Consider the following 27,239-nt stretch of genomic DNA (forward strand, 5'->3'; position numbering starts at 1 on the left):
TTCCAGGTGACAGGCAGTTACTCCAGGAGAGCTGGACAGGGCTGTAGAAGGTCTACAACCCATCAGCGGGACCAGTATCTGCCCCTTTGTGCAAGGAGGAGCAGGAGGAGCACTGCCAGAGCCCTACAAAATGACCTCCAGCAGGTGTGAATGTCTCTGACCAAAAAATCTGAAACAGACTTCACGAGGGTGGCCTGAGGGTGGCATTAGCCACAGAACACCGGAATTGGCAAGTCCCGGGGGAGGGGCGTGGACTCTGCAGGGTTCGTCTCACACCGGGGTCTGTTCTCAGAAGATATTTTTCATCAGTCTGATGCTACAGCAGGGGAACTTCATGGGCTTTTTAAAATTGTGGAAGGTTGCTTACAGCTACCGAAAGCAAGGGCGTTCCCCTGCAGATAGGCCGTGATTACTATGGAGGTCCTCACAAAGGGGGGAAAATCCACAAAGTGTTTAGCTTCGGAGATCCCCGTCTCTCCCAGTTCAGCAGGCAGTATGCACGATGGGTCACTGCGATCCGTGACTTTTGACGCAGGAAAATGAAGGCCACTTTCAGCTAGCTATCTTTGGCAAAACCCAGGGAAGAGACCAATTTCCTTTCCTCGCTTGGATTTAAACACTTAATGATGCAGGGGTATTTCCTGCTGGGATTCCAGCCTTCTTGTCAGCTGATTGGTCCATACGTGAGTTGACTGTCCCTTGGCTGGAAGTTTCCAGAACTTTGCAGAACCAGTGAAAAGGGAGGGGGAGGGTTTGATGTGGTTCATCAAATTGATTTGGCTCCATTGTGGCAATATATCCCAACAACTGTCTTCATTTTCTTTTTTATTAAGCAAAATTAGAACTAAAATCATAATAAAAATAATAATTAATAGGTGTAAGCTTTAGATTTTTTATGCATTTATTTGGATGTATTTATAGTTCTTGGTTTATTTTTATTGTTTTGTTTATGTTATTTGTTATTTGTTTATGTTATTTTCATCAGGATGTTTGTTGTGTCTGTCCTCTGTAAGTTAACATTGAATTGCTTCCAGTGTTTATCTCTCACAGTCTGTAATGCGCCTGCACCTCAGCCCTCCCATCCTGACAATAATCCGTGGTACCCAAGGAGACAAGCAAGTGTCTCACATGTAATTGATGTCTTGCTCTGAAATCTCCCAGGAGTTGTGCTGTTGAAGGATGACACTACTGTTATCATGACTGACACTAGTCAGTTGTCCACAGAAGTTTTGAAAAAACTTTACAAAGTTGAGGCACATAAAAAGCAACTTGATTGCTTATAGTTTTTAACCAACAAAGTTTTGATTGTGAAAAGAAAGTGCAGCACAAACATTCTGCGATACAATGTAAAACCGAGAGAAGGCTTTGCTTTGGTTCTCAGTATTTTTGTGTTTTCGATGTTTGCATTAAATCTATAAGAACTTATCTCTGCTTTTGGGTCCTCAAGCAACCTCACCCCCCTTGTTGACTATAGGTGTAAGTCACAATATGGGGCAACATTTGCAGCCTGGTGGAGACCTGTGCTCTCCAAGAGCTATTCTAATTTACACATGTTTTCTGCCACAATTTTTGCAGAACTGATTTTTTACCTCATTTGAACTATTAAGATTCTTGATTCTCTTGCATAGAGACCGAGTTTTGTGTTCAGGACAAATAGTTTATTTCTTTCTTACTGAGATTACATTTAACATATTTTGAATCTCTTTACAGATCAGATTAATTCTATTTTTATTTGTTATTCTGGATTGTGTTTGTGATTACATGCACTTTTTTTTATTTTCATTTGTATTTTCTAGATTTGTGTTAACAATTCTAAGATAAAATACATTGAATTATAGGCACCACAATACCTGAATGAAGTCTCTACCTTCAATAAACCAGATTTTTTATTTTGATTTAGAAATGGAAAGAACAGTTATATCTCAGTATTCCTTTGACGCAGTTGTCTTAAATTGGTAATTTGCTGCTACAGAGGAGCTCAAGCAGTTGATGGACCTAATGTCCCTGAAGATAAGAGATTATATAAAAAGCCAAAACAAAAATCCCTTTAATACTAAAAATAAACATTTTGTTGTTAAATTACTTGTTATAAACAATTCATCTTGAGTTAAAATGTGAAGTGAAAATCAGGGAGCACCTTGATAAGTCAGAAATCACTGTTTAGATTTTTGGAGCAATCTGTAATGTCTGCTGTTCTTCTGATGACCTCCAGACTCTTTTAATGTTAATTAGCGGTCTGTGTTCAGTGGGTTGAGCCGATGGATGAATAACACTAATTAGCTGTAGAGCCAGGAAATTTGCCCTTAGGCACGTAACAATCCAGCAAGGTGATGAGGTGTTTGCAATGAGCCTTGCTTTAATTTCTAAGCCTAATTCTTCCTTTTGCATTCACAGCATGTCTAGTAAGGAGTGTTGGCTCAGAAATGTAGTCCCCGTATCCTGGGAAGTAGGGGATATGTCACTACAGTGTGCCATGTGTTAGAAAAAAGTCAATTTGTTGGTTTGGAAGATGAGGCTGATAATTTGCTCTGCTGGAATATATCATACAGGCAGAATGCCAATGTAAAAAAAATGACTTAGAGGCAAGGTCATTTCTAAGTTTTATATTTTTTAATTGGCTCTGCTGCTCAGAAAAAAAGAATGAGATTATCAATGTGGGAAATAGTGTTTGCTAAAGTCAATAGAGCAAAATGTGGCATAGCCTTAAGGGTCCTGAAACTGAATTTAAATCAATTTCTTTAATTTAACAGCTCGGAGTAAGTATGGTAGTGCTCCCTTAGGCTGCTACTGACCAGACGTGTCTATTGAAAAATTGAAATGTGAAAACCTACAAGTTCCTGCAGACATGCCGCCCTCCACCTCCACCCCCATTCCTTCCAGCACAGACAGATTACCACATCACGAGCAGTGAACATTCATATTTCATTACATAACTTTGAGCTGTAGAATTGTGTTCAGCTCCTTGAGAGTCCCAAGTGACACTGCGATATTTTACTGATGGCATTTTACTCTGTCTGTTTGAGCACTCTGTAACACTGCCTGCAACAGGCCCGGTGATATCATTTTAACGACTCTCTTCTAAATGTTATCTGGCCGTTGACCCCTGATGCTACTTAGATTCTTGAAGGGGACCACAGCATTCCTCTTCCTCCTTTCCCCTTTTCTGGTTTACATTCATCACCCACCCATTGTCACAGATCACCTCTGGGAGACATTAGCATGCAGGAGAACATTCAGCCATCAAAAGAGAGAGTAGCAAATTGACCCAGCTGATTTCGTCTTAATTGGATAATGTCCCAGGCTGTAATTTGAGAACTCCTCACCACTGTAGATGTTGCATTTGGAGGAGACTAGAGTGAAGAGGAGGGGGCCAAACTTGTTAGAAGATCTGTCCAGGAGACTTCTTTAAATTTAGATGTAAAAGATAGAAAAATAAGACCTTCAAAGAGAAGGGGAAACATTTTTGCCCTTTAGGGTTGTCTCTGCAGAATCAGCTATTACCTTCTGAGTTAGTTATTTATACAGTGAAAGAATTATTAATTAATATGAAAACCTAAAATAAGTGTGAGCCCCTTATTCTGGTCCATCATATTGAATATTTTTAAAAGGCTACTTTATGTTTAATGGCATCAAGAGTGATAACAATTTAAAAACAAATGTTGTGTTTCTTTTTTTTAAGTAAAAATTATAGCAAAGTGAAAAGCATATGTTTACCAGTCTTCTGTTTGAACGTTCTGCCATTAGCATTTTTGTATTTTAGTGAAAAAGCTGATCAAGCATGTCTGCAGACTGCAAGCATGCTTAGAATTCCAAGAACTTTGTAACCAAACAGAGCAAAAGTTAGAAACAACACACTGATCAGTTTGTCAAACTTTGGTTTGTTTCCAGTTTTAGTGACTCAGCTGTGAGTGGGATCCTCACAGCTCAAGAGATCCTTACTTAACAGACCCCTGGTAGAGAAGGTACAGCACTTACTGCAATTGTAAGGTGTCAGAAATATTTGATTTATGTCCATCTTCTCTTTATTTATTTATTTTTTATTTTATTAACACGTAAAGGCTTGACTTTTCACCATCATTTCAACTTACTTTCTTTCATAAAGTTTTTCAAAAAATGTTTAAACTTTGCTATCTGATGATATAACAGCACTTTTGCTACCAGAACTATCAAGAAAACAGATTTTTTATTTAAAAACCATCACCCACCTGCTAAGAATGCTGACAACTTGCTCATTAATTCATTGATTTTACAGTAAGTCTGTCAGGATTTGTGGAGGTTTGTGGAAGGTTGCAGCAGTAGTATAAATCCAAAGGGTAAGCATTTAAGGAACATAGGAACCAGAGCAGTGTAACACCGGAGGTGAGTAACAGGAATTATTGTAGGTAATCCAGCAAAGATTAACTGCAAGGGAGGGGTATATATAGCGTGGAGGAGAATGCTGAACAATGAGGGATACTCCAGATAATTACTTGGAGATAATGACTTGTCTTTGAGCAGGTGTGGCTAGAAAGAGGTGGAAGGGAACTGAGGGAAAAAGAGAGTGGCTCTACGGGGCAGAGGATGCAGTGAGTAAATACAAAAAGAACTTAAATCGAACCTGGGAAGAACTCAATGACCCAGAAAGGGAAAAACTAGAAGATGGGGAAGGGTCCTGAGAAATTACCAAAAACTCAAGTTTTCTAAACGTGAAATCAGGGAAACTCTGAGTTTTCCGTTTCACAAAGAGAGTTTATTCAACCTCTGTTTCTGTTACCATAGTATCATTCTCCCCAGAGCGGGAGCAGGTTTTTCTTCAGTAAACTCAGGCCAGTTCTCAAAATGTGTACTTGTGCATTCTCATGTGTTTGTGTACAACAAACGTCACCAGCGTCACCAGCCTCAGCCCTTGTACTGTTCCAATTCACAAGAATAAGAAAACCGAGAACGGACAAAGTCCCTGGATGTTGTTCTCGCCCCTCCATCTTTACTGAGTATGCATCAGAGCAGACTTGTCCAATTTACGAAATTGACAGATGTCCCAGCATGCACCGCGGTAGCAGCAGCTTCCAGGGGAGCGCTCACAGAGCTCAGAGTATTAAGTTAAAAGTTCACTGTTCTATTGCCGTTGTTGCCATTTAAGGTGAGGACATTATACCCTTTAGCCTCACTATATGGCACAACTACTGATTGAGTGCATGATTTAAAAAAAAGTTAAGATGTTGAGGGGACCGTGTCAACCAGCGGACCTCCGAGGCTAACTGCAGCCTGTCTGCAGCAGCCCTGTCTCGGCATAGCCTTGTGTGAAGTACCGCTGGCTATGTTGACGATTTTTCCTTTTTATTTGGCAAGATTTTTATTTGATTTGTGCTTATCTGGATTAACTATTATTCCCCCACTAAATGAAAAAATGAAGAAATCATTATTATCTAGAGACTATTAATAACAGGAGGTAAAATTCAGCTCCAGATGAGCTGAGCGTGTGGTGACATCGCAAGTATGCTTCTGTTCTAATTGACCCATATTTATGCTGCTGCTCCCATTCTTCCTGAGTCCATATTTTCCTGTGTTCTTCTCAATAGCATACTTGGTGAGGACACAAATCCGTACTTGCATTCTTGTGAAGTGTGTCCTTCGTCTCCGTTCTCTTTAAAGCCAATCACGTTGTTTTATTTCCTGATTTAATCAGCAGATTTCCGTCATAGATTTGTGCAAGCAATAAAATGGAAATAATTTAGCTCGGTCCGTTAGACACATTGGATGTTAAAAATAAACACAGCATGTTCTGTAGACAAGGATCCAATTAAAGAGTTAGTGGCATTAAAGCACAGAATATTTATACAGAGAGGTTTCTTAGACTGTGTATCGATGTCCTTTATATTCAGGTATCTTTATGAGCACTACAGCTTCAACTTAAAATACATCACATACATACAGAACCTCTTCTGTCCTCAGATTTGTAACATTTACTTCAACAGGTATTTATAAATAATCAATATCGGTGAGAGCACATTGATGAGGGATAACATAATTATAAAAACTAACTGCACAGTCAGACAGCCACGTATTTACTGTGTAATGGAAGAGAGAAATAAACATTAGGAGGAACCCTATGAAATGATGCATCATCATCTTCAGCTGCGGACAGGTGCCCTTGAGATTTCACCTAAATATAATACATTGAAACACTACCATTTTCATACAGTAAACTACAGTAGTTTTTCTTCTGTAATGTTATCACTATAGGAACAGGCTATGGAAGGCCGTTCAGATATTTATTTTTTTGTCTAAATAGGTATTTCTGCTTTCTGAAATACATATTTTAGTTGTCAAAATGAAGTTTTAAGTAAAATTACATTCTTCATTTCGAAAGTAAATATTCTAGATGTCTAGAAATGAATTTCAGGTCTCTATATTAGTTTACTTTAGTTTAGTTTTATTAGGATCCCCATTAGCTGCCAAATAAATGGCCACTAATCTTCCTGGGGTCCTCACATAAAGAAATTACATTACATTATGAACAAACCATAAAAAAATCACATTAGGAAATAATAGTAACATGAAAAAGAGTAGAAATATAAAACATATACACAGGTCAGTTCATCATATCATCTGCAGTAGTTCTGAAGAGTGTCTTTTTGAAGCTTGTTCTGTTCTGGACTCTTCCCGTGGTTATTGGCAGTTGGTTCCAGTGACATATCGCTCTATAATACACTGTGGATTTTAGATAGTTTGTTCTGGGTCGAGGGAGTTTAATGTCTCCACCTAGTGCCCGCGTTGTTAAATAATTATGACTTTTTTCAAGAAGGACTAAATGTTCAGAATACTCCAGAAAACTCAGGCCAAGAGACTGTACAACCTGTTTAGCAATAGCAGCGGGTATGAATGAAACACATTTCTTCACCATCGCAATGCCTTTACCCATTTTAGCCACCATACCATCTATATGAGCCCAAGACAGGTGTGAGTCTAAGATGACTCCCAATAATTTAGTTTGCTTTACTTGCTTCAGTTGCAGCCCGTTGACTTACAAATATAGTGAGGTTTAATTTTTTCATTTTTGATTACTTCCAAAAGTCAAAGATGTTTTTATTTAATTTTTATATTTATATTTAATTCCAATTTATTTTCTTTAACCCATCTGCTCACTTTTTCTAAATCATAATTAAGCAAGTTTGACACACAGTCAGATGTTTGTGCTGCACAATACAATGTGGAATCATCTGCATACATAACTATAGTTGTATTCTCCAGTATACAGGGCAGCTCATTTGTAAAAAAAATATAGTACAAGATTGGAGAAAGGCAGCTTCCTTGTGGTAATCCGCAATGAAATATTTCACTGGACGATTATTCACCATTGAAAAATACTCGCTGTGTCCTCTCTGAGAGCTAGCTGCCCATCCATGACAGAGCAGAGGGAGAAAATCCATAGCATTCAAGTTTTTTTTAACAATATTGCATGGTCAATCAGATCGAAAGCAGCACTGAAATCTAACATTACTGCCCCTACTAACCTGTTCGAGTCTATTTCTGCCAGCCATTTGTCTGTCTTGAGTTAAAGCAGTGCATGTAGAATAACCCTCTCCAAACACATGCTGATACTTAGTAATGAGCCCATTGGTGGTGAAATATTTTTGCATCTGTTGGAATGCAATTTTTTCCATAATCTTGCTCATTAGAGGAAGTACACTAATAGGTCGACATTTTGGTCCTGTAAAAGCAGCTTTTTTATTTTTAGGTAATGGTGTAATTTGAACTCCTTCCATTTACCTGGAAATATGGAGTGTGTAAAGCTGGTTGAATATATGAGAAATTGGACGGGACAAAGTTTTAGCAGGTAATCTGAACAATCTTGAATCTAAATAATCAATTCCTGGTGATTTTCTATCTGGTAAAGATTTTAGAATAATTTTAACAAAAACTATCCACTTGATGGAATGTAAAAGAAAAATTATTTTTGTTCATAATTGTGTTTCAGATTACATTATGTAACTCAGACCCACTATCAACAGGAGTCATAGTAGCTCTTAAATTCTCAACTTTGCTGGTAAAATAATTATTAAAATAATTTGCATTTTTTTTATTGGTATGGTAGTAAAAAAAAACCATTATGTTCTACATAAGATTTAACTGAATGTTGGCTTCTACCCATAATTTCATTTAAAGTGCTCCATAACCTATTACTATCGTTTTTTGCTTCCTTGATCTTGTTTTGAAAGTATTCTTTTTTCTTTTTTTTATTTGCCTTAACTACATTATTTCTTAAAGCTTTGTAGTGTTCTTTATCTACTGATTCACCCGAACTATCTGCTTTTGTCTTAGCACTATCCCTAATACGAATCAATTCCTTCAATTCATCATCCAACCATGGTGCACTTCTATTCCTAACTGTACTTTTCCTCAACGGGGCATGTTTATCAACAATTTTCATTAATATTTCCATAAATCTGTTTAGAGCTGAGTCTGGGTTAACATCAGTGCACACTCCTGACCAGTCAGCAGCTTGAATGTCAATGATATACTGCTCCTGATTAAAATATTTAAATGATCTTCTGTGGATTACTCTTCTGCCACGTTTAGGTAATTTTCCTATATTCCTACTGCTACTGCTCATAATTGGTATTATTTTGATCAGAAATAAACATATTTAAGATATCATAAATACATATTCAGTTAAGGCATTAAAAGTCAAAATGGCACTTAAAATACCTTTCTACGTATGTAAAAGTTTTTCTTTCTAGTACCATTTATAATTTTTTTTTATTTTGGAAATTCAGTTTCTGTGGCAAAAATGTAATTTAAAAACTCTGTTTTTATAGTTCTTTCCAGCAAAATGATTTTGACCAAGAAGAATCCTTTTTAAGTGATCTACAAATGGAACAACAGATAGCAGTGTGCTTTTAATAGATGTTAAAACGGCCTTAATATAAATCTATGTATAAAATCAAGCAGTGTTCTTCTATGCAATCTTCCTCTCCTTTGCAGCTATAGTACTGTTGCTCTGTCTTTTAAGGACATTCTCCAATTTGTTTATTTTTTTATTTCTGCATTAAAATCTGTAATTCTAGTGGTGGGAAATAGGCACTTCCTGTTGCGTGTCGTCATTTTGACTTGTTAGATCGGTTTTTCCAATGATAATGGCTTTTCATACTTGTTACGCATGTGTTCAACTTTAAGTGGACATACAGTATATATAGCCCTTCCTTGTCATGCACATTCTTGTAATAATGTATAAAGAAAGGGAAATAAAACCACAGTAAAGACTGGACTGGTAAGAGGTGATTTGCAAATGTGTTTTTGTCAAGTTTGCTGAAGTTATTCAGCAGAAAAAGCTCTTTTTGTCCTGAGAATTCCTCATAAGCATCCTTGTTGTCACACATTTTTTTTTCTTTAAGCTTAAATTATCACTTTATCTTGTTTCCTGAGCTCCTACCATGGGTAAGGTAAACCGTTCATTGAAATTTTTTATTGATGTGCATGTCTAATTATGCACGCTGTGTGCTTACAGACCATCCTCGCTGGTTTACCTTGCAATTCAGAAATCTTAGCGTTTTACTGATACGGCTATATTTTATTTTGACACCATGTTTCTGTCTTCCTGTGTGACTCCTTACATTCCCATCAAACTGCTGAGTAGGTTTGACCAAACAGAACAGGGTTCTACCTCTGTTGAGATACGCAAGCACAGCTGCAGAAAATTATGCTGTCAGACCAGCCCCATGCATTTCATTAGGATGTAATTACCACAAGTTCATATGACCTGATTTAGTGTCAACATCTGACATTAAAACAAGTCCGATGTATTCTGGCCTTAATGTTACTGTGTAGGTTAATTTACAATTTACCATTATATCATTTTTTTAGTGTGCTCTTCTAGGCAACTCTATAGGAAATTAATTGAATCATGTGAATTATAGGAATCATTACATCTTGCGCCGCAGTAGAGTCAGAATGTTATATCTCCAGATGGTCTGACTCCTCTTTGAGTCAGTGCCACGTTTTCACATTAGAACAGAAAATATGACAAGAACTACCTTCAATGCAATTCTGTTAAATTATCTGGGGGGTTTAAAGCAGCCTTTTTCTTATGCATCAAAAAAGGACTGTGAGGTTACGAATTTTAAACCCATCACTTCTTCCGAACTAAAAAAGACTGATTTGTAAAAAACAAAATATATATGAATCCTGCTGGGGAAAATGTACATGTTGTTTCTTTCCAGATTAAAAAACTCTTAACATAATTTTTTATATTTCTTTAATGCATGGTCTTGTTTGCCTGGAAGACCTTGAAACCTGCTTTCCATTCTAGTGTTGTGCTTTGCTGTGATAGTAGCAATCTAATGTGGATTTATTCAACAGCCTAAGGTGTGCAGACAAGTTCCAGCCACTGTTGATGGATACCTCAGATGCTGTTGCAAGACCAGTGAATGAAAGCTGGAGGGTTAACAATGCTGGGATGATAACAGCCAAAACTAGCAAAGCCAAACTTCAGGCTGGAGCTTCAGTCACACTTTTTTTTTCACAACTGCCAGTGGCCTGAGATATTATTGCTGAGAAAGAGCCAGTACCTGCTGGATGCCTCAGACACAAATTTTCCTATGGTGGAGTTGTGTATTGAGAAGCTGCCAGGCAATTGGTGCTGCACGAACCACACAGCAAGTCTAGGACCTATTACCAAGTCGATCTGCCATCTGCTCTGCAAGAAGAAATGCTTTTATAGTGATTGATGATGTTTGTATGTTAACATGCATGAATGCATTGTTCCCTTTATGAAAGCAAAGAGGGAATATATCAGGTTATACTCCCAGGAACAGTCACGCAGTTATAAATTCCTAGTAATTCATCAAAGAACCCATGTTGATTAACTTAATCATTGCTAATGTACTATTCGCTTTCCATATTTTGTGAGTTATATATCTAAAACAGTGCCGATATGCAAAAAGTTTCTACCAATCCCCCTATCATATATGACTTCAGGAAAGACGAATCTGAGCAAAAATAAAATGTTCATTCTTTTCACTCGCCATTAATTTTGGTCATTATCATCTCAGGAGACATTTTAGCTAAATTTACAATCCTAAACTGGTGGACTTATTTCACCACTATATTAGAAAAGTTGTCTCTTGTAGGAATTCAGTGTAACTCTGGCAGACCTTCAGCAGGATATCAGTCCTAAAAGATTGATGAGCAGTAGCATATAGTCATTGCTGGCGTAATGAACTGTGCTTTATTGTGATTTGTTATGAGGCATAATAATGCATCACTCTTATTTTTCTATTCCCAACACATTAGGGCATCCTAATTTTGATGAAATAAAAGTTATTACATTTGTTACAAGAGTTCATCTAAGCCGTAAATTTAGAAATGCAGAGTAAATGACTCAAGACACTAATCTCTCTGCTTAATATTGTAAAACTTGATTTACTATAAAAGACCCCTGACTGATTAATTCATGGAGAATACAAACCTCAGTACCTCATAGGGAACAAACACAATGTCTACTTGTGAACGAACAAGTAAAATTAAGACTCCCCTCTGCTGCGGATCAGCTGACACTGAAAGAAGAGAAAAAAATCCCTAATTACTCTGATATATTTTTATGAAACATTAATTCTTATAGGTAATAAATGGATGCTTTGACTTACCCAGTTGAGCTGTCTAACTTTTAGAACTGTAATGTTGGTTCATGCACAGTAGAAGTATAGCCTGTCAGTGATTGTTTAACAGGCAGGGTATACCCTGGAAAGTTTGCCAGTCTGTCACAGGAATCCTAGAAATCCATCTGCTGACATGATTTCTTTCAATTTTGGAGCATGACATGATTCTGTTGAAAAATACTAGTTATTTGGAAATAAACAAACACAATCAGATCACAGGATGAGCCAGCCTGCTCATCCAAACAGAAATTTTATTACTCTCTTGTAGTTCATTGTGTGTCTTGAAAATCAAGCAGAAATGATGGTTCTTCTATGATTATACTCTGTAAGAACTTATCATGCAGAGTATGATTCATCAAACTGTACATGAGTCGGGTAAGATCAAGAATAAACTTTTGATACAGACAGCCCCCATGTATTGAAAAGGATTCCAGGCTGAGACTTCAATATTGTAAAAAACCCTGTTATGGCTGTGAAGCCCCATGGAAGTCAGCAGTCTGCTCAAGCTGCTGCCTGTATGGTCCACTGATCAAAGCAGGGAAGCATCAGTGCCTTTGGCCTCTGCCCATTGAAAAACTGCCCACTAGAGGAGGACATGATGAAGTCTTGTGGGCGGTAGTGTGCTTGAGGCAATTCTTATTTTACTCACCTAATCCTAAATGAGATCTTCAAAGGAACTGCAGATGTTGATGTAAAATGGATGCTGTGTCTGATTTTTTTTTTTTTTTGCAGATGAACTCAAGGAAAAACTGCAGGACTTTGTGTCGGAAACAAACAGCCAGCGTCCGGGATTCATCAAGATAGTGCGGCATGCCAAGCAGGAGGGGTTGATCCGGTCCCGAGTGAGTGGATGGAGGGCTGCCACTGCCCCAGTTGTTGCCCTGTTTGATGCCCACGTTGAGTTTAATGTTGGCTGGTGAGTCACTCACAAGTGGAGCTTCAGGGGAGACTAGCTGAGCTTATAAGATAAGTTCTTCAGTGATTTCATTTAAGAGTTTCATCACAATGCATCATATTTAAACCTATCCTGCATAGTTCGATGTGCAAAACACAAGGATTCTTTGTAAAATGTTTCAAAAATCAATGTGTAGGTTATTATGCAGAAAAAAATAGACTGCATCCATTGTGAAATTACATTTCTACTTTTTCATTATTGTTTGGGTTACAACAAGAGTTTTTTGTTGTTGTTTTTTTTTGGGGGGGGGTGTCAAATTAATCAGATTACTATGTATGACACATACTTTTTGTCTTTGTGTTGTAAGGTTATAGATATCTGTCTTTATGTATGTAGATGTACATTAGATATTTACACTTAACCTACTTAAAAATCAAGAAATTGTCAGTTTGTGCCATGCTGCGGCCTTAAACCACAACCACAATCACAAACTGTAAAACATAAAGAAAACACAGGTATATGCCTCATCCTGCACAAAGTTGTAATCATCAAAAATACCTATGCAAAGATGCATACAGCTCATGCATTATTTATAACAAGCTGGAATATATGCATGTTTTTAGAGCAAAGAGACTGAAACAAGAATTTTTATTTGATTGCTGCAGTACTTTAATCGCAGTTGATTGTTTTCTCACTATGCTTACTGCTCTCTGTGTTTGATAAAAGTGTTTTATTTATGTGTAAGATTCCTGCACAGTGCATTCAAGTTGTTTAGGTTTTTAAGAAAGGAGAACATAATGCAGGGACTTGTTTGAATTAATGGCATACAAGTAATGTTTAATATTTCAAACAGAATTCACATTTGAACAGTCCATCTGTGGCTTTTTCCCTGATTATTGCAAATTTTTCCCTCATCAAACAAACACTTGTTCACACATGTTCCTGGGGACCTTGCTTTATGCCCGGGTGCACAATAATATTTATATATGTATTCGTCCTGAAGGGACCGTCTACAAACTGTTCCAAAACATCAGGGACATAAATTGTCTAAAGAATCTAAATATGCTGAAGGATTAACAGTTCCTTTTACTAGAACCAAGAAAGCTCTACTGCTGAAAATCAGATTCATATTCTAATCCCCTCTGCACCAAACTTAGCACTTTACACAATGCAGTCAGGCAAGAGGCATCTTCCTGACAACTTTCAAAGCCAGACTCATCTTTTGGATTACAGGACACAGGGCGTATTTCCAAAGCACTACAGTGTACAACAGTATTGGACCTTTTTCTTTGCACTTTTCAATGAAAGGCATGGATGCCCCTGTGTAGTCATATAATAGAAGCATTTTTTTTTTTTCATGTACACTAATCTAAAGGCAACTGAAAGTTTATAAGTTTGCAGTAATTGCCTGCAAAAGGTTGAAAAACTGTGTTGCCTCAGCACCCACCACTCCTCGTCACCATCCCCATCCCCAAGGCACACGCAGATAGAGATTCACACATTTCGCTGACTCAAATCTTTCTCCATTTTTAAAGGGCTGAACCAGTTCTGCTGAGAATTAAAGAGGACAGAACACGCATAATCTCCCCATCATTTGACAACATCAAGTATGACACATTTGAGATTGAGGAATACCCACTGTCCGCTCAGGGCTTTGACTGGGAACTATGGTGCCGTTATCTCAATCCTCCCAAGTCCTGGTGGCACAGGGGCAACAGAAGTGCCCCGATACAGTAAGTAAATCAATCCATCAGCACAATTATGTGGTATTGAATTAAAGATCAGCCATGCAAAAATGTCAAGTTTGTGATTATGAAAATCATGACTCATATTTTTGAGTTCTTAGTGTGACTGTGGGAACTAACAAACAAACCTGTTGTCCATCAAATGTTTTAGGAGCCCTGCTCTGATTGGCTGCTTTGTGGTGGACAGACTTTACTTTGAGGAGATTGGACTGCTGGATGAAGGCATGGAGGTGTATGGGGGAGAAAATGTGGAGCTGGGCATCAGGGTGAGTCCATTGTTGATTTAGAGAGCTGAGAAAATAACATAGTGGTTATAGAGGGTGATCACATTAAACATACATCTATAATACTACTGGAATCATGGATTTTGATTTTAGCAAGTGGTATCCAAAAAAAAAATGAAAATATGACCCCTCAGTCTTTGAGCAACTGCTTACTTAGATCAATACTACTGGTAGAACAATTTTGCACACAATATGCAAATTATTGGTTTATTCAACAATAAAACCAACATTAAAAATGTATCAAAATACATATTTTCCAAATGATTGTTTTACTGTAAGAAATAAAAATAAGCAATTATATTACCATTATACTTGAAAGCTGGACAGGTCAGTTTACCTTTATTTCTATATAATGTATAACATGCATTGCTTTATCCTAAATGTCAATGAAATGATAGATGATATATATGAAATATATTACCATTATTATCTCAAATAGTGAAGAGAATAATCAAAAACAAAGAGCTTTAGGAAAACAAACATTTTCTGTCAGATATGCCATTTGACAGTTACTACTGGTCCAGCCTGACTCACCAAGAGCCCTGGGCCTCTTGCTAACAAAGGCATTAATCAAACAACAACAAAGGAAACCTCAAACTAGATAATTTTGTTATTGTATTTAATTCCCACTCAGGCACAGATAAACTACTTCCCAGTTGCATTTAATCTAAACACAATGATTATTTTGTAAGAACATTGTTTGTTTGAATTTTGACCAAAATGTTTTATTTTGTATTTTGATATGTAAAATAACATAAGAGATATAGAAAGTTCTAAACTCTCCTTGTGTCATTATCCAGAACAGAAGGACCCAGTATTCAGGCAGACAGACAGTGGGATTACTCATAAAGCATTTATTCACATTAACTGGCTGCAGATCTGCGGTAGCAGCAGGTACTGCGTCTCAGGCAGGAAACTCTGGAGAGAGGAAAACACAGGTTAGTGACCACATAAATCTAACGGGGGAAGATTATGAGCATGAGTCACTGACCTGGTTTACAAGTTCAGTCCATAGCCAGAGAACGAGGCAGGATCCAGCCGATGGGCTGCAAACAAGATGCTGCAGGTGCTGCCCAGAGTGTCCCAGAGGCTGCATCCAGGAGTCCGAAGCCAGGTCAGGCAAACAGATCAGAACAGGAACAGGTGGGCTCAGAGATCTAGGAGACCAAAGACTGTTCAGGCAAACCATTCAGAAAGGAACAGGCAGGCTCAGAGGTTGAGAGGCAGAATAGGTCAGGATCAGGAAATCCGAAACACGAAGGATCTCTAAAAACACTCTCACCACTGGCTAGAGAGAACAACATAATCTGGCCTTGATGACTGGATGCAAGCGCCTTAAATAGAGGCATGAGCAGGTGGATCAGACGAGGGGTAATGAGAAACCAGGCAGAGTTAGCAGGTTAATGGAATGAGTAAATAAGCCAGTCATCAGTGCCAAGATCATGACAGATAATGCCAACTGACCCATCATTAAACAGCTTAATTGCTCAGTTTCACTGGGAGAGGGAGGAGGAGTTACTTCGCTATGAGCAGTCAGGGCTGCTGACTTTTGCTAAGTTCTGTTAGCACGGTAAAAGGGACACGGACAAGTTTAGTATACGATTATCTTAATGAATAGTACCCTTCACTGATTACATGTTGCTTAAATGTAGGCTAGCGCTAATCCATGACTAAGCTAGATCTCTTATTTCACTGGAAAATAAACTAAAAGGTAAACCCTTAGTAGAATCTACCCACTTCTTTCGGAGAGCAAATGAACATCCTTTCTTCAGCGTTTCCTTTTTTTCCCCCTTTTTCAGTTTTGAAAACCATTCATCCATCCATACATCCATTTTCTCTCACGCTTATCCAAAGCTGGGTTGCCAGCTGTCTACGGGCGAGGGTACACCCTGGACAGGTCGCCAGTCCATCAAAGGGCTATTGAAAACCTTATTTTAATAATTTTCTGGACAAAATGGTCACTGTTATTCTTGTCATTCTCGTTTATACCGCCCCTGGGTATATCCATTCAAAGCAATACTAAGTTGGACTGTCAAAGCAGTACTAAGTGGTTTTGACATATGGTAAGGAATCAGTCGTAATGGAGCTTCTTAAAGCACATTGAGTATTATTTAAGCACACTTGAGTTAGTCAAAAAATATGTCTGGCTTTGTGTGGTAGAAAGTTTCAGGAGGGGTTCACACCACAGCTGTCCCAAATCTCTGATAAATCTTTAGGGCAAATCAAAGGTTTACACAAAACCTTTGCAACAGCATACAGCACCCAATTTAGTGACAGTGGTTGGTCTGGACTGCCATTGAGAAGGTGGTGAAAAATTCACACTGGCAAGAAGAAAAAAAATCAGGTAAAAAGGATTTGGCTATTGTTCACAGGTTTTGATCATGTATCCCTCTGTGACCTTAGGGAATAAAACGCTATACCAAATTTGTTTTAAGAAATCTATCGAAGGTTTTTTTTGCTAGTATTAACAGACTAGCAAATCACTGCATGATTACCAACTGCAGGGGCTGTCATGACAACTGCAAGCCTCTGAATGAAGCAGTCCAATTGACCTCAAAAAGCTATAAACACATGCAAGCATATGCATGGCTTTAATGTCCATCCAGCTTGTGCCTGTGTTGCTAGAGAGATGTTTTAAAGTCATTATTAACTTCAATATTCAATATTAACTTAACCAGCTATGATTGGTCATCTCCAGGAGCTTCAAAAGGTATCAAACTTGGTTTTGAATTTCCTGCAAGTGCAGGTCACAGTTTTACTTATAAACATGCTATCCAATACAAACGTGTGATTTTCGTTCACAATATATGATGGGAAACATCCTATAAACTGGATGGATGGATGGATGGATGGATGGATGGATGGATGGATGGATGGATGGATGGATGGATGGATGGATGGATGGATGGATGGATGGATNGATGGATGGATGGATGGATGGATGGATGGATGGATGGATGGATGGATGGATGGATGGATGGATGGATGGATGGAGATTGTGATTTATTAAACTTGTTTTCAGTGGGCTCAGGGGAAGAGGTAAATGGAGAGGGTAAAGTAAAAAGTGTAAACAAATAAAAGAAATGAAATAAGGAATTGCATGTTTAAATCTGGGATTAGGAAAGGGATTTATAAATGCGTTTACGAATTTTGGCTTTACATCTTTATTTAGAAATAGTATTCAATAATGGATTAATGAATCCAAAATTCCTCTTTAAATTCATTTCAAAATGTGCGATGAGAAAAGGCTTTTCAAATTGGATTTCAAATTGCATGATTTAAATGTTAAATAGTAAATGGCTGGTTATCTTTTTTCAATGATTCACTGAGTCCTCCATAAATTGAAAAATCCTCTCATCCAAAACTTGAGTTCTCACTTAACTTATAGATATGTAGCTACCTTATTTTAAAAATAAATATCCAATATGGTTATCTTTAGATTGCTGTTATCAAATGTAGATAAATTAACAAATTGTCTACAAAGGTTTCCCTCAATATAGACAAAACATCCTCAAATTTGGCTAACATACAAGTTTAAAGAGGATTCAGACTTGGTGCTGCTTCTAAAAACTCATCCAGTCTAAATAAAATTTTGTTCTTTTGATATTACAGTTCAGCTTTAGTTAAAATAATAAACAATATGACATTTTTCAAAGAGCTTATAAAAGACTGTACCAGTGATGTAGTCTTTTTAATACCTTATAAGTTAATTGGAGCATTTTGTGTTTTTTTTTGTTTTTTGTTTTTTTAGCAGTGTGACATCCAGAAGGGTCAGAGCAGGAGCTTTTCTTCCTGAAAGCAGTCGTTGCTAGCTCATAGAGAGAAAATAAAGAGCCAACAGCTGTTTCAGTAAAAGAGGAAATGGCAATGTCTTTTTCTTACATTAGAGAATTTTTTAACAGGAAGTTCAGAGCAGGATGAAATGTGGATTTATTCATCATATCTAATAACAGAGATCCAGAACAGAAGGAAGATTATTCCCGTAAATCATTTAGTTGCAGTGTTTGGATTCTGTATCAATCATAATTTACAGCTTTAAGATCGAACACATTCATCAAACGTTCTGGGGCATCACTTTAGCTGCTTTGTTAAGGTGAAATTTACACTGCCATTTTTTTAAATATAATCAACCTAACTGCTTTTTTTGTGATGTTAGACTAATGGGAATCTTCAACAATAGTCTATTTCTGCTGTAATGTATGAGCAGAGTTCAGCACAGGGAATATAGATTGAATTTAAATTCCACCCGTCTCTAATCTTAAACTTTCAGGCTTGCTATCCTGTTTTGTTATACCCCATTTCAATGACAGATTTACCTCTTTCATTTGTTAAAATGTTCATAAATAGCTTGCATATAAATATTCATTTAAACAGGTATTTTGAGCCTGTGAAGAAACTAATTCACTGAGGGGAAAAAAATGTGCCCTTCGGATCAGGGTTAGGAACCACTGGCATGGAGCGCCAGCAGTGTTTACCCGACTGTAGCTTACTGGTCATGTCCCGTAGACCAGCTGCCAACACAGGCTGGCTGGGTCCTCAGAGATGCATTTGAACAAGGCCAGCAGCTACAGGCCTTGGCTGCAACTTTAAAGAGGTTCACTTGTGAAATTAAAATAAGCATTTCTTTCTTTTCAAACGTCCACAATGTGGAAGCATTATATTAGTATTGGGACACCAAAATGCCTTTATTTTACTGTTCTGTGTCTTCAGCTCATTCAAACTGTAATTTTCATGCATGGGAAATATTGCCTGAATTATAAGATTTGCAGCTTTAATTTATTGAAACACTTTGGATTCTTTTACACTGCTTTTACATACTGGAGAAGATGCATACAGTAAAAAAGAGTCTTTATAAACAGAGGCTGTGTCTGACATTCGCTGAATTACGCGACTGGTTTCACTGTAAATGGTCCTGATAAAGGCTGTGCATGGAAACTGTATGACCCTCAAGTAGTCCTGTACTCTGAGAACACAGAGTTCCGGTAAGATGATAGGGAATTATGAGATCTCTATTATATAATGGGGCCTGGGTATTGTTAGCTTTGTGGGTAAGAGGAATAATTTTAAAGAGATTCGAACCAGATCCTGTTAAGAGGATAGAAGGCCAGTTTTCCTCTGCTAGAAAAGGCTGTTTGTCCAAAGATTTGCTGTTGATTTACTTTTGGGAAATGCATCATATTAATATCACTCTTACTACCACTTATCATTTTCAAATTTCATCACTGCTAATTTAAAATTCTCTCTATTAACCATGCTAGCAAATGCATTAATACAATGTATTAACTCCCCTTTAAGACTTTGTTGTTGTTTTTTTCTGTCGATGTTTTGATCTTTCTTCATTCTTTACTCATGATATTGTTATGATCAATCTATGGTACTCATCCACTACTTGTATGTTTGTGGTTGTGCATATTTTCTCCTCTTAATCTGTATCACATTTCTACTTTTCTTGTTTGTTTTAATCAATAATATATTATTAAAAAAAAAAGAAAGAAAAATCAAGCATCTGTCTTGATGAGATGCGTTCAGAATTTTTTATTAAACACGAAAACTCAACCTTTATTTATAAGTTAATCACTACTGGTTAACCAAGAGTGTATGTAAATATATTTATATTAGTGTTGAAATGTTAAAATCTGAAAGTTCCTGTCAGTCGTTCTGATTCACAGCCACGTCAGCCTCTTTAAAGCCTCCAACTTATGCTTCGCTGTGTTGTTCCTGAGATTATGCATACATCAGAATATTGTGTATTTTTTATCTCTATGCTAATACACAGCTGCAGGGCTTGCTCCTGGCAGGTTTTTGTTCCACTACATTGACTTTCTATGTATAATTTAAAAATGCCAACAGAAAACAGAAGTTTGCTAGATGTTACCTTGATCCCATGAGTGTCTTCTATAAAGCGAATTCATTTTAAAAAACATTCTTTTGACAAAAAATCTGCCGCATACATACGAAAAAGGCAACTTGCTAAAAAATAAAAAAAAGTAATACACCTATCGGCAAAAACAGAGAAAAATACAAATGTATTTTAACTACTTTAAAGCTACACAGAATTAAAAGGGATGACCGAGCCAAGTAAAAATCTGGTATATTTATTCTTTTTTTCCCTGACAGATAATTAAATTCTGCATTAACACTATGTATTTTATAAACATTGCCGAGTAGGAGTTAGTTTGATTTAATGAAGAAGCATACATTTTATACAATAAACTGTTTTTCTTGAATAAGCTAAGTTAAGGACACAAAATGCAATGCTCTCTCAAATCTACAAGCCTTTAGCATTATTAACACTAAAAGCTGCACAGAGCATTAAAATCTTACAGTTATTATCTGAAGTCAGGAAACCCACTGCCCACACTGAAAGCATGGTAATGTCCGTCCCCACAAAATACATGGGCGTCTTATATGCTCACATATTGATCTACTGCATGTAATCAGTGTTCAAGATGAATCACAGTACAGGGTTGGAATTACAGCATTAATCTGAAATGTCACTTTGAGTTCTGCCTGCCTGTTTGAACTTTCTATGCTTAGAAATATTTCTTATTAAGCCTGATAAGAAAAATGCAGCAAACCAAAGATGCAAAGTTCTCTGAGGTGGTCCTTCAACTGAGACTTTGGAGAATACATCTAAAATTACATCAGGACTGAAACAATATTATAATTCAGGAGATTTCCCCAAACACCCGTGAATCCTGAATATTCCACCTTTGAAGCCAACCTGGGACAATGCATCAAAACAAGACCAAAGCAAATGTCCCTCTGAACACCTGCCAGTGAGGTTGTGTTGAGAAATGTGGATCATTGAAGGCTCTGAAAAGCAATCATGAAGCAGGCATTGTGCACATTATATATAGGAATGCAAATAAAACCCCTTAATTATCAAAATAATGATTAACACTAAAGGTTTAATTTCAGCAAGCAATTTTGATTCACTCTTAATCAAGTCTAATCCACCACTCTCTTATATAAAAATCAATTCCCTATAATTCTTAAGGCTAAAAATATCATTAACCATCTCTTTTCTTTATTGTACTTTGTAATTAATAAATAATGACCTATATAATGCTTGTTTTTTTGTTTTTATATTTACAGAATGAAAAGCTAATTAAATATCACCAATTGTGTACTTACCTTTAAAAACGTTTATAACCTGTTTATTTTTGCTTTTTTATAAATAAATATCCCTGTCAAAGGATTTTAATGTGCACATTTAGCCTTTGTATCTGAAATCTAAATTATACATAAAACACTCTGTGAATACATCCATGATAAATTTGATAGATATTAAATTATACTCTGTCCGTTCATTGATCAAACAGACCCTAGATTTATAATAAGTGAAATAAGATGATGATGATGAAGACATTCCCTTTTTTTTCCTAAATTAATTAATTACCATGTTTATGCAATTATTTTTATTGTAAATTTCATAATGAACTCACTGAAAATACTATACTAACTGCAGGCATTTACATGGACATAAGCTAATGTCATTGCGTGATTCATTTAACACTGAGTACAAAGCAATTTATAATTTCTAATTTTATACTTTGATATAATAGATTTGATTTACTTAGATTTAGATGCATGTCATCAGAATATACATTATTTCTGTACTGTATGGGTTGAGATTGAAAAATGTTATAATTGGGTCATTGCAACAAAAATATAGCCATAGAGGCATTGATACTTTTAGTGGTTCACATGTGAGGTATATGTATAGTAAGTGAAGCTTGCAGAGCTTATTATATATAAAATGTCAACAACTAGTAAACATTACTCATTATTGAAATAATGTTTGCTACAGTATCAAATGCATAGGGAAGTGATTTTCATACCTAAGACATGCTATCTCCCAGTGCCACTAAACTGAAAGATTGACACATAAGTTTCACTGTATTGTGCAAAACAACTTTTGGAAATTTTAATTTTAAAGTTCGCCTCTCATATTCTGGTCATATTTTTAGATCATGATATAGATGATTTTGTTTTTTTCTCTAACCAGAGGGATGCTGAGAGAACTTAGTTGTTGGCAAAGTTGGCTCGTTAGTGGGTTGAAAGTTCACAGATGGTACAGAATCAGTGCTACTCCCACTCAGATATCGTAGCAATGATCCAAATTCTACATTACATAAGTTTATATGACTGAGCTTTGCTTTCCTTGTAATCCAACTGAAACTTTAATTTGCTTTAATTTCTTATTATTTTTGCAGAAAATAATAGGGTAATGTACTCATAGTAGGGTAATGTACTTGGTTAGTACGCAGCAGACCATTGAATTCCACTACAATGTTCTCGGTATTCAGTGAGTTCAGATTGGGAGGACAGCTCGTATACTTCAGAGCTTTGGCAGGATTTGATGTCCCAAAAGTTTCCCTGGTGTCATGATATTTAAATCAGAGCCACACATTGTCCCGAATGCTTGCATGCATGGAGGATGTAGCGTGACAGCAGGTTTTCCCTGTAGGTCAAATGTAGCCCTGCAGATTTTGTTTTAAATAAAAACATATAACACATAGGACTTATCTTAATCCAGTTTAATAAATGATTTATTGTAAATACATCAATATGACCAATCCTCAACAAAACCAAGAAAAGAGGAAAAATATAATCATAACAGACTTAGTTTGGTAAAAAGCAGATTTTTACCGATGCATCACTATTTGTATCTGACCAGTTATTTTCTTAATTCTGATGTCTGCTGGTTAATTTCATCTAACAGTGCATTTTCCAACTTCACTCACTATGATTAAACCTATTTGGAAGGATGAAAAGAAGATAAATCTAATTAACTCAGAAACAACATCAACATTATCTTAAATATAAATACATTCAATAAAAGCCAATTTTAAATAAACAAAGAGAGCATTTTTTTCTGCATTGATATCTTAACTTTGTACTTTTTCACACAAAAAAAAGGCTTAAGGATATTATTAAAGGTGATTAACTAAATTTAACAGCACAGGCAGAGGCTGTAATTGTAGAACAGCACTGATGGAACTTTATGACCCCTGGACTGGTGAAATCCAATGTCTTCCAGTGTGTAATCTCAGAGCAGCAGCACAATCAATAAGAATGTCTTTTGTCTTACAGGTGATGTGAATAACGATGTGTCTCTGGTACAAAATGAAATATATCCTGAGACACCAGCTGCAAATACTAAATATATGAAATGCAAGTATTGTTAAATGCTTTTAAATTAAAATAGTTATAAATTTATTATCTCTTTAAATAGAGTATAACTAGCAAGGTGCAAAATTTAATGGTTTGTTGTTTATATTTCTGTGAATGTCATTTTTGCTGTGATATGGATGGATGGCCTACATGTTAAAAAGCGGCACTCTACTTAGATGAAACTGGCGCCATCAATCAGCTTTAAGATGGATTTATGAATAATTTTTATTACTTACGAAATGTTACATGGCACAGCTGCAAAGCTCACATAGAATCTATTGGTCAATGTATTTCAACCGTGTAAAAACAGATAGTGTGGAGCTGTTTAGCAAGCAAAGCATTGTTTCTGTGTCAATATTAGTAAACAGCAGACTTATAAATATATTTTACATGCTTGTACATTTGCTTCAATTCAGCAAAACAAGGATTTTACATCCCTGCTTCAAATTTATATTTAGGAGCTTATAGTATTTCAACTTTCTAAAAAACAGCATTCTCTTAAAACTATGCAAACTATCTCCTTAACCTGAAATACTTTTCCAATTCTTCCTCTTTAGAAGTTAGAATATGCATATTAGGTACTAACCTGAAGACATCAAGCAAATTGTAGGGCATCCTTAATGTGTGTTAAAGTGTGTGATTGACTCTAATAATGCTATTTTCAGTGCTGTTAAAGGTTTCATTTTGTGATTAGCTATAAGGCCTCCACAAATCAATGTATGAGCTGAAGACTGCCTAGAGATGGTACATTTAAAATTCTTGTTTGACTCTGAAGTTCTTTTGTTATTCTATTTATCATCTGACTCAAATCTCTGATGTGCGGACCTCAGTGAGAAAATGCTCCAAGACGTTTTACTCTGATAAATTATAGGCAGGCATCCGTGCAAATACTTTATTCCTGAGTCCACACATACAGTAGGTTCCTTTGAATACATGAAAGCCCCTGAAGCTCGGTCATGGATTAGAATTTAAGTAAAATACTTTAGAGTGACTTTATCACCATAAAGGATCCCTGTGTGTAACAATGATCTTAAGGAGGAAGTACAATTAAACCTGAGTCCAGATTAAACCAAAAGTTAGATTTTTCTCTGAGGATTCAATGTTGCTTCAATTCAGCAAAACTGAAAGAGTCAGTGTTTCTGTTTGAAAGATTTGTAATATGTGCCTTTCAAGGTGTTGCTCATGGGATTCTCCAGCACAGATGCACTAAGATATACTCATCGCTCTTGACTGGAAAATTAAATAGTTTTCCAGTCTGGAGTTTTAATCCCTCTACAGGAGTCATAACTAGGGCTGGGTAACAAAATCAAATATTGATTTTGAATCGATTCCTTTACATTTTTGCAAAATCGATGTCTAGGGAATGAGATTGATTCATTTTATAGTGACGCCAGGACGTTCACATTCAAATAAGCAGGAAAGATGCACTCATGATTACTTCAAGCCAGACAGCTACAAATATAGCCAATAGGTTGACTGAACACATTAACAAATGGGGCATCTATTAATCGGTCAACTTGTGTTTAGATCCTGAAAGACTTCATTTGGAAATCCTTAACAGCAGCTGAATAAATACGGTAGGCCAACCAACAACATTTTAACAAAGTACTCAGAAACATGGGAGAATGAATGATATGTTTACAGATTTATCCCTAATTTCTGTGTACATTTTTACATGACTATCCATATGGATTACAGCAGTCTTTTCTTCAACTGTTTGCATTTATTCATTTGGTCTTCATTAACAATGTACTTTCAAGTGTAGCACTCAAAATGCAGTAGGAGCCCACAAGAAAAAAGGCAACAAAAAGGAGGCAGCGATGGATGGGAATATTTAATAACTTTCACATTATCTTCTTGTCTACTTCAGTTTTCTACGTCACTCTCACTGCTGGAATTTTCCCTCCTGCCTTTCACACAGCAGCAGCTCTTCTAAGTGCACTTACACATTGAGTCTTCAAGGCACTTGGCAGCATCTTCCCACACTTCCCCTGTGAATTTAGACTCTACTTTCTCCCCATGTCATCCAAGAACTGTCCGTACCATCTGCTGCGGACTCTGAAGTTAGTTCTCTCTGACGTTAGCTGCATGTAATGCTGGGTTACCTCTGTTGGGATAGCAACTTGAATTTGTTATGAGCAACTAAAAACCTGACCCTTTTAAAGTCTTAATTTTCTTTCTTCTATGTTTTCACTTTTGGTTTGAATTATATTTAAGAATGATATGGTGAAGATTGTTTACCTTAAGTTTGATTAAGCTTTTGAAAGATTTGGAGCAAAGTAAAAAAAATGTATTAAAGTTTCTAATTTTATAAAAGATTGACAATTCTGCCATTGCGTTTTCCAGGTAAATATGTTAATATTACAAGCAATCATATTTAGGCAACTGCTACGTTACTTTTGCAAGAATTAAAAGAGGAAGAACAGTTTTCTCAGAGAACATTTATTTTATTTGACACATGATGGGAGTTGGTGGATTTTAAAGGGAACCATTTTTACCAAATATGTTCAATTTGTCTTTGTGTATTAAAGTGACTAAGAGGGATGACAACCTTTATTCCCTTAACCTTTATTAAAATTAAAGAATTGCTTAAAGTCTGGTAGCGTGACCAAACTGGAATTTCATTTGAAATTTTTAGCATAGCTTATTCTATGTGTGTGCTTGTTTGTTTTTTTTTCCCAAATTGTCTTAAAATTATTGATATTGGCCGATACAACTAAAAGCACTATATAACAAATAAAATACTATGTTTAATTTTTTTTAAGTTTTGAAATAATCAAGTTTTTACATTCTGACACATTATGCCAAACGGACTGATTATAGAGGTTTGCAGTAGTGGTTTGGCTGCCATGATAATAATTTGTGATGCGCCATTCGTTTTCACAGGCTTAAATTAAAGTAAAACTAAAGACTTGAATGCAGGAGTAGCGTCTTTAAGAGCTTAATATTGGAAAGATGTAGAGCTAAACACAAATATTGTATATATAGCTGAACAATAAATGATTTTCAATATATACAGTACATATCTTAAAAGGATTTTATCAAATGACAGTGATATGACTGATTTTCCATATTTCAATAGACATCACAGTAAATGAATACAGCATTTATTGACTGATATGTTGTTTTATGCATTTTGATTGTCAAATAAAACATTTATAAAATGTTATATTGTAGTAGTTTTTTGATAATTTCAAAATAAGTTTGTACAGTTATCGCTTGTTGGGAAAAGTACAGAAACAAAATACAGAAAACCAAGTGACGTCAGGGAAAACAAACGAGGAGCAAAGAAACAATGAGAAACCAGCAAACAGTAACTGAAGAGGAGGAGTAAAGACTGAGGTAATTAACTGATTGGGAGTAGCTGTGGAAATAAGGATCCAGAAGCTAGCTAGGGTTGAAAGATTGGCAGAAACTAATCTTATATTTTTATGTTATTATAATATTGGCTATTTCTAAAAAAAAAAAACTCTCTCTCTCTCTCTCTCTCTCTCTCTCT

At 36.2% G+C, this 27,239-nt stretch overlaps 1 protein-coding gene across 1 annotated transcript in view; it reads left to right on the forward strand.

Annotated features, from left to right (window-relative positions):
- galnt18 (polypeptide N-acetylgalactosaminyltransferase 18) overlaps positions 1 to 27,239 on the forward strand; it is a 99,219-nt gene that overhangs the window by 50,098 nt on the left and 21,882 nt on the right. Inside the window, exons 4-6 of the mRNA XM_015383479.1 lie at positions 12,369 to 12,552; positions 14,067 to 14,264; positions 14,428 to 14,542. Coding sequence (XP_015238965.1) covers positions 12,369 to 12,552; positions 14,067 to 14,264; positions 14,428 to 14,542 — 497 coding nt within the window. The remainder of the gene's footprint in view (positions 1 to 12,368; positions 12,553 to 14,066; positions 14,265 to 14,427; positions 14,543 to 27,239) is intronic.

Source organism: Cyprinodon variegatus, unplaced genomic scaffold (genome assembly GCF_000732505.1).
Source record: "Cyprinodon variegatus isolate N-32 unplaced genomic scaffold, C_variegatus-1.0 Scaffold285, whole genome shotgun sequence".
NCBI lineage: Eukaryota > Metazoa > Chordata > Actinopteri > Cyprinodontiformes > Cyprinodontidae > Cyprinodon > Cyprinodon variegatus.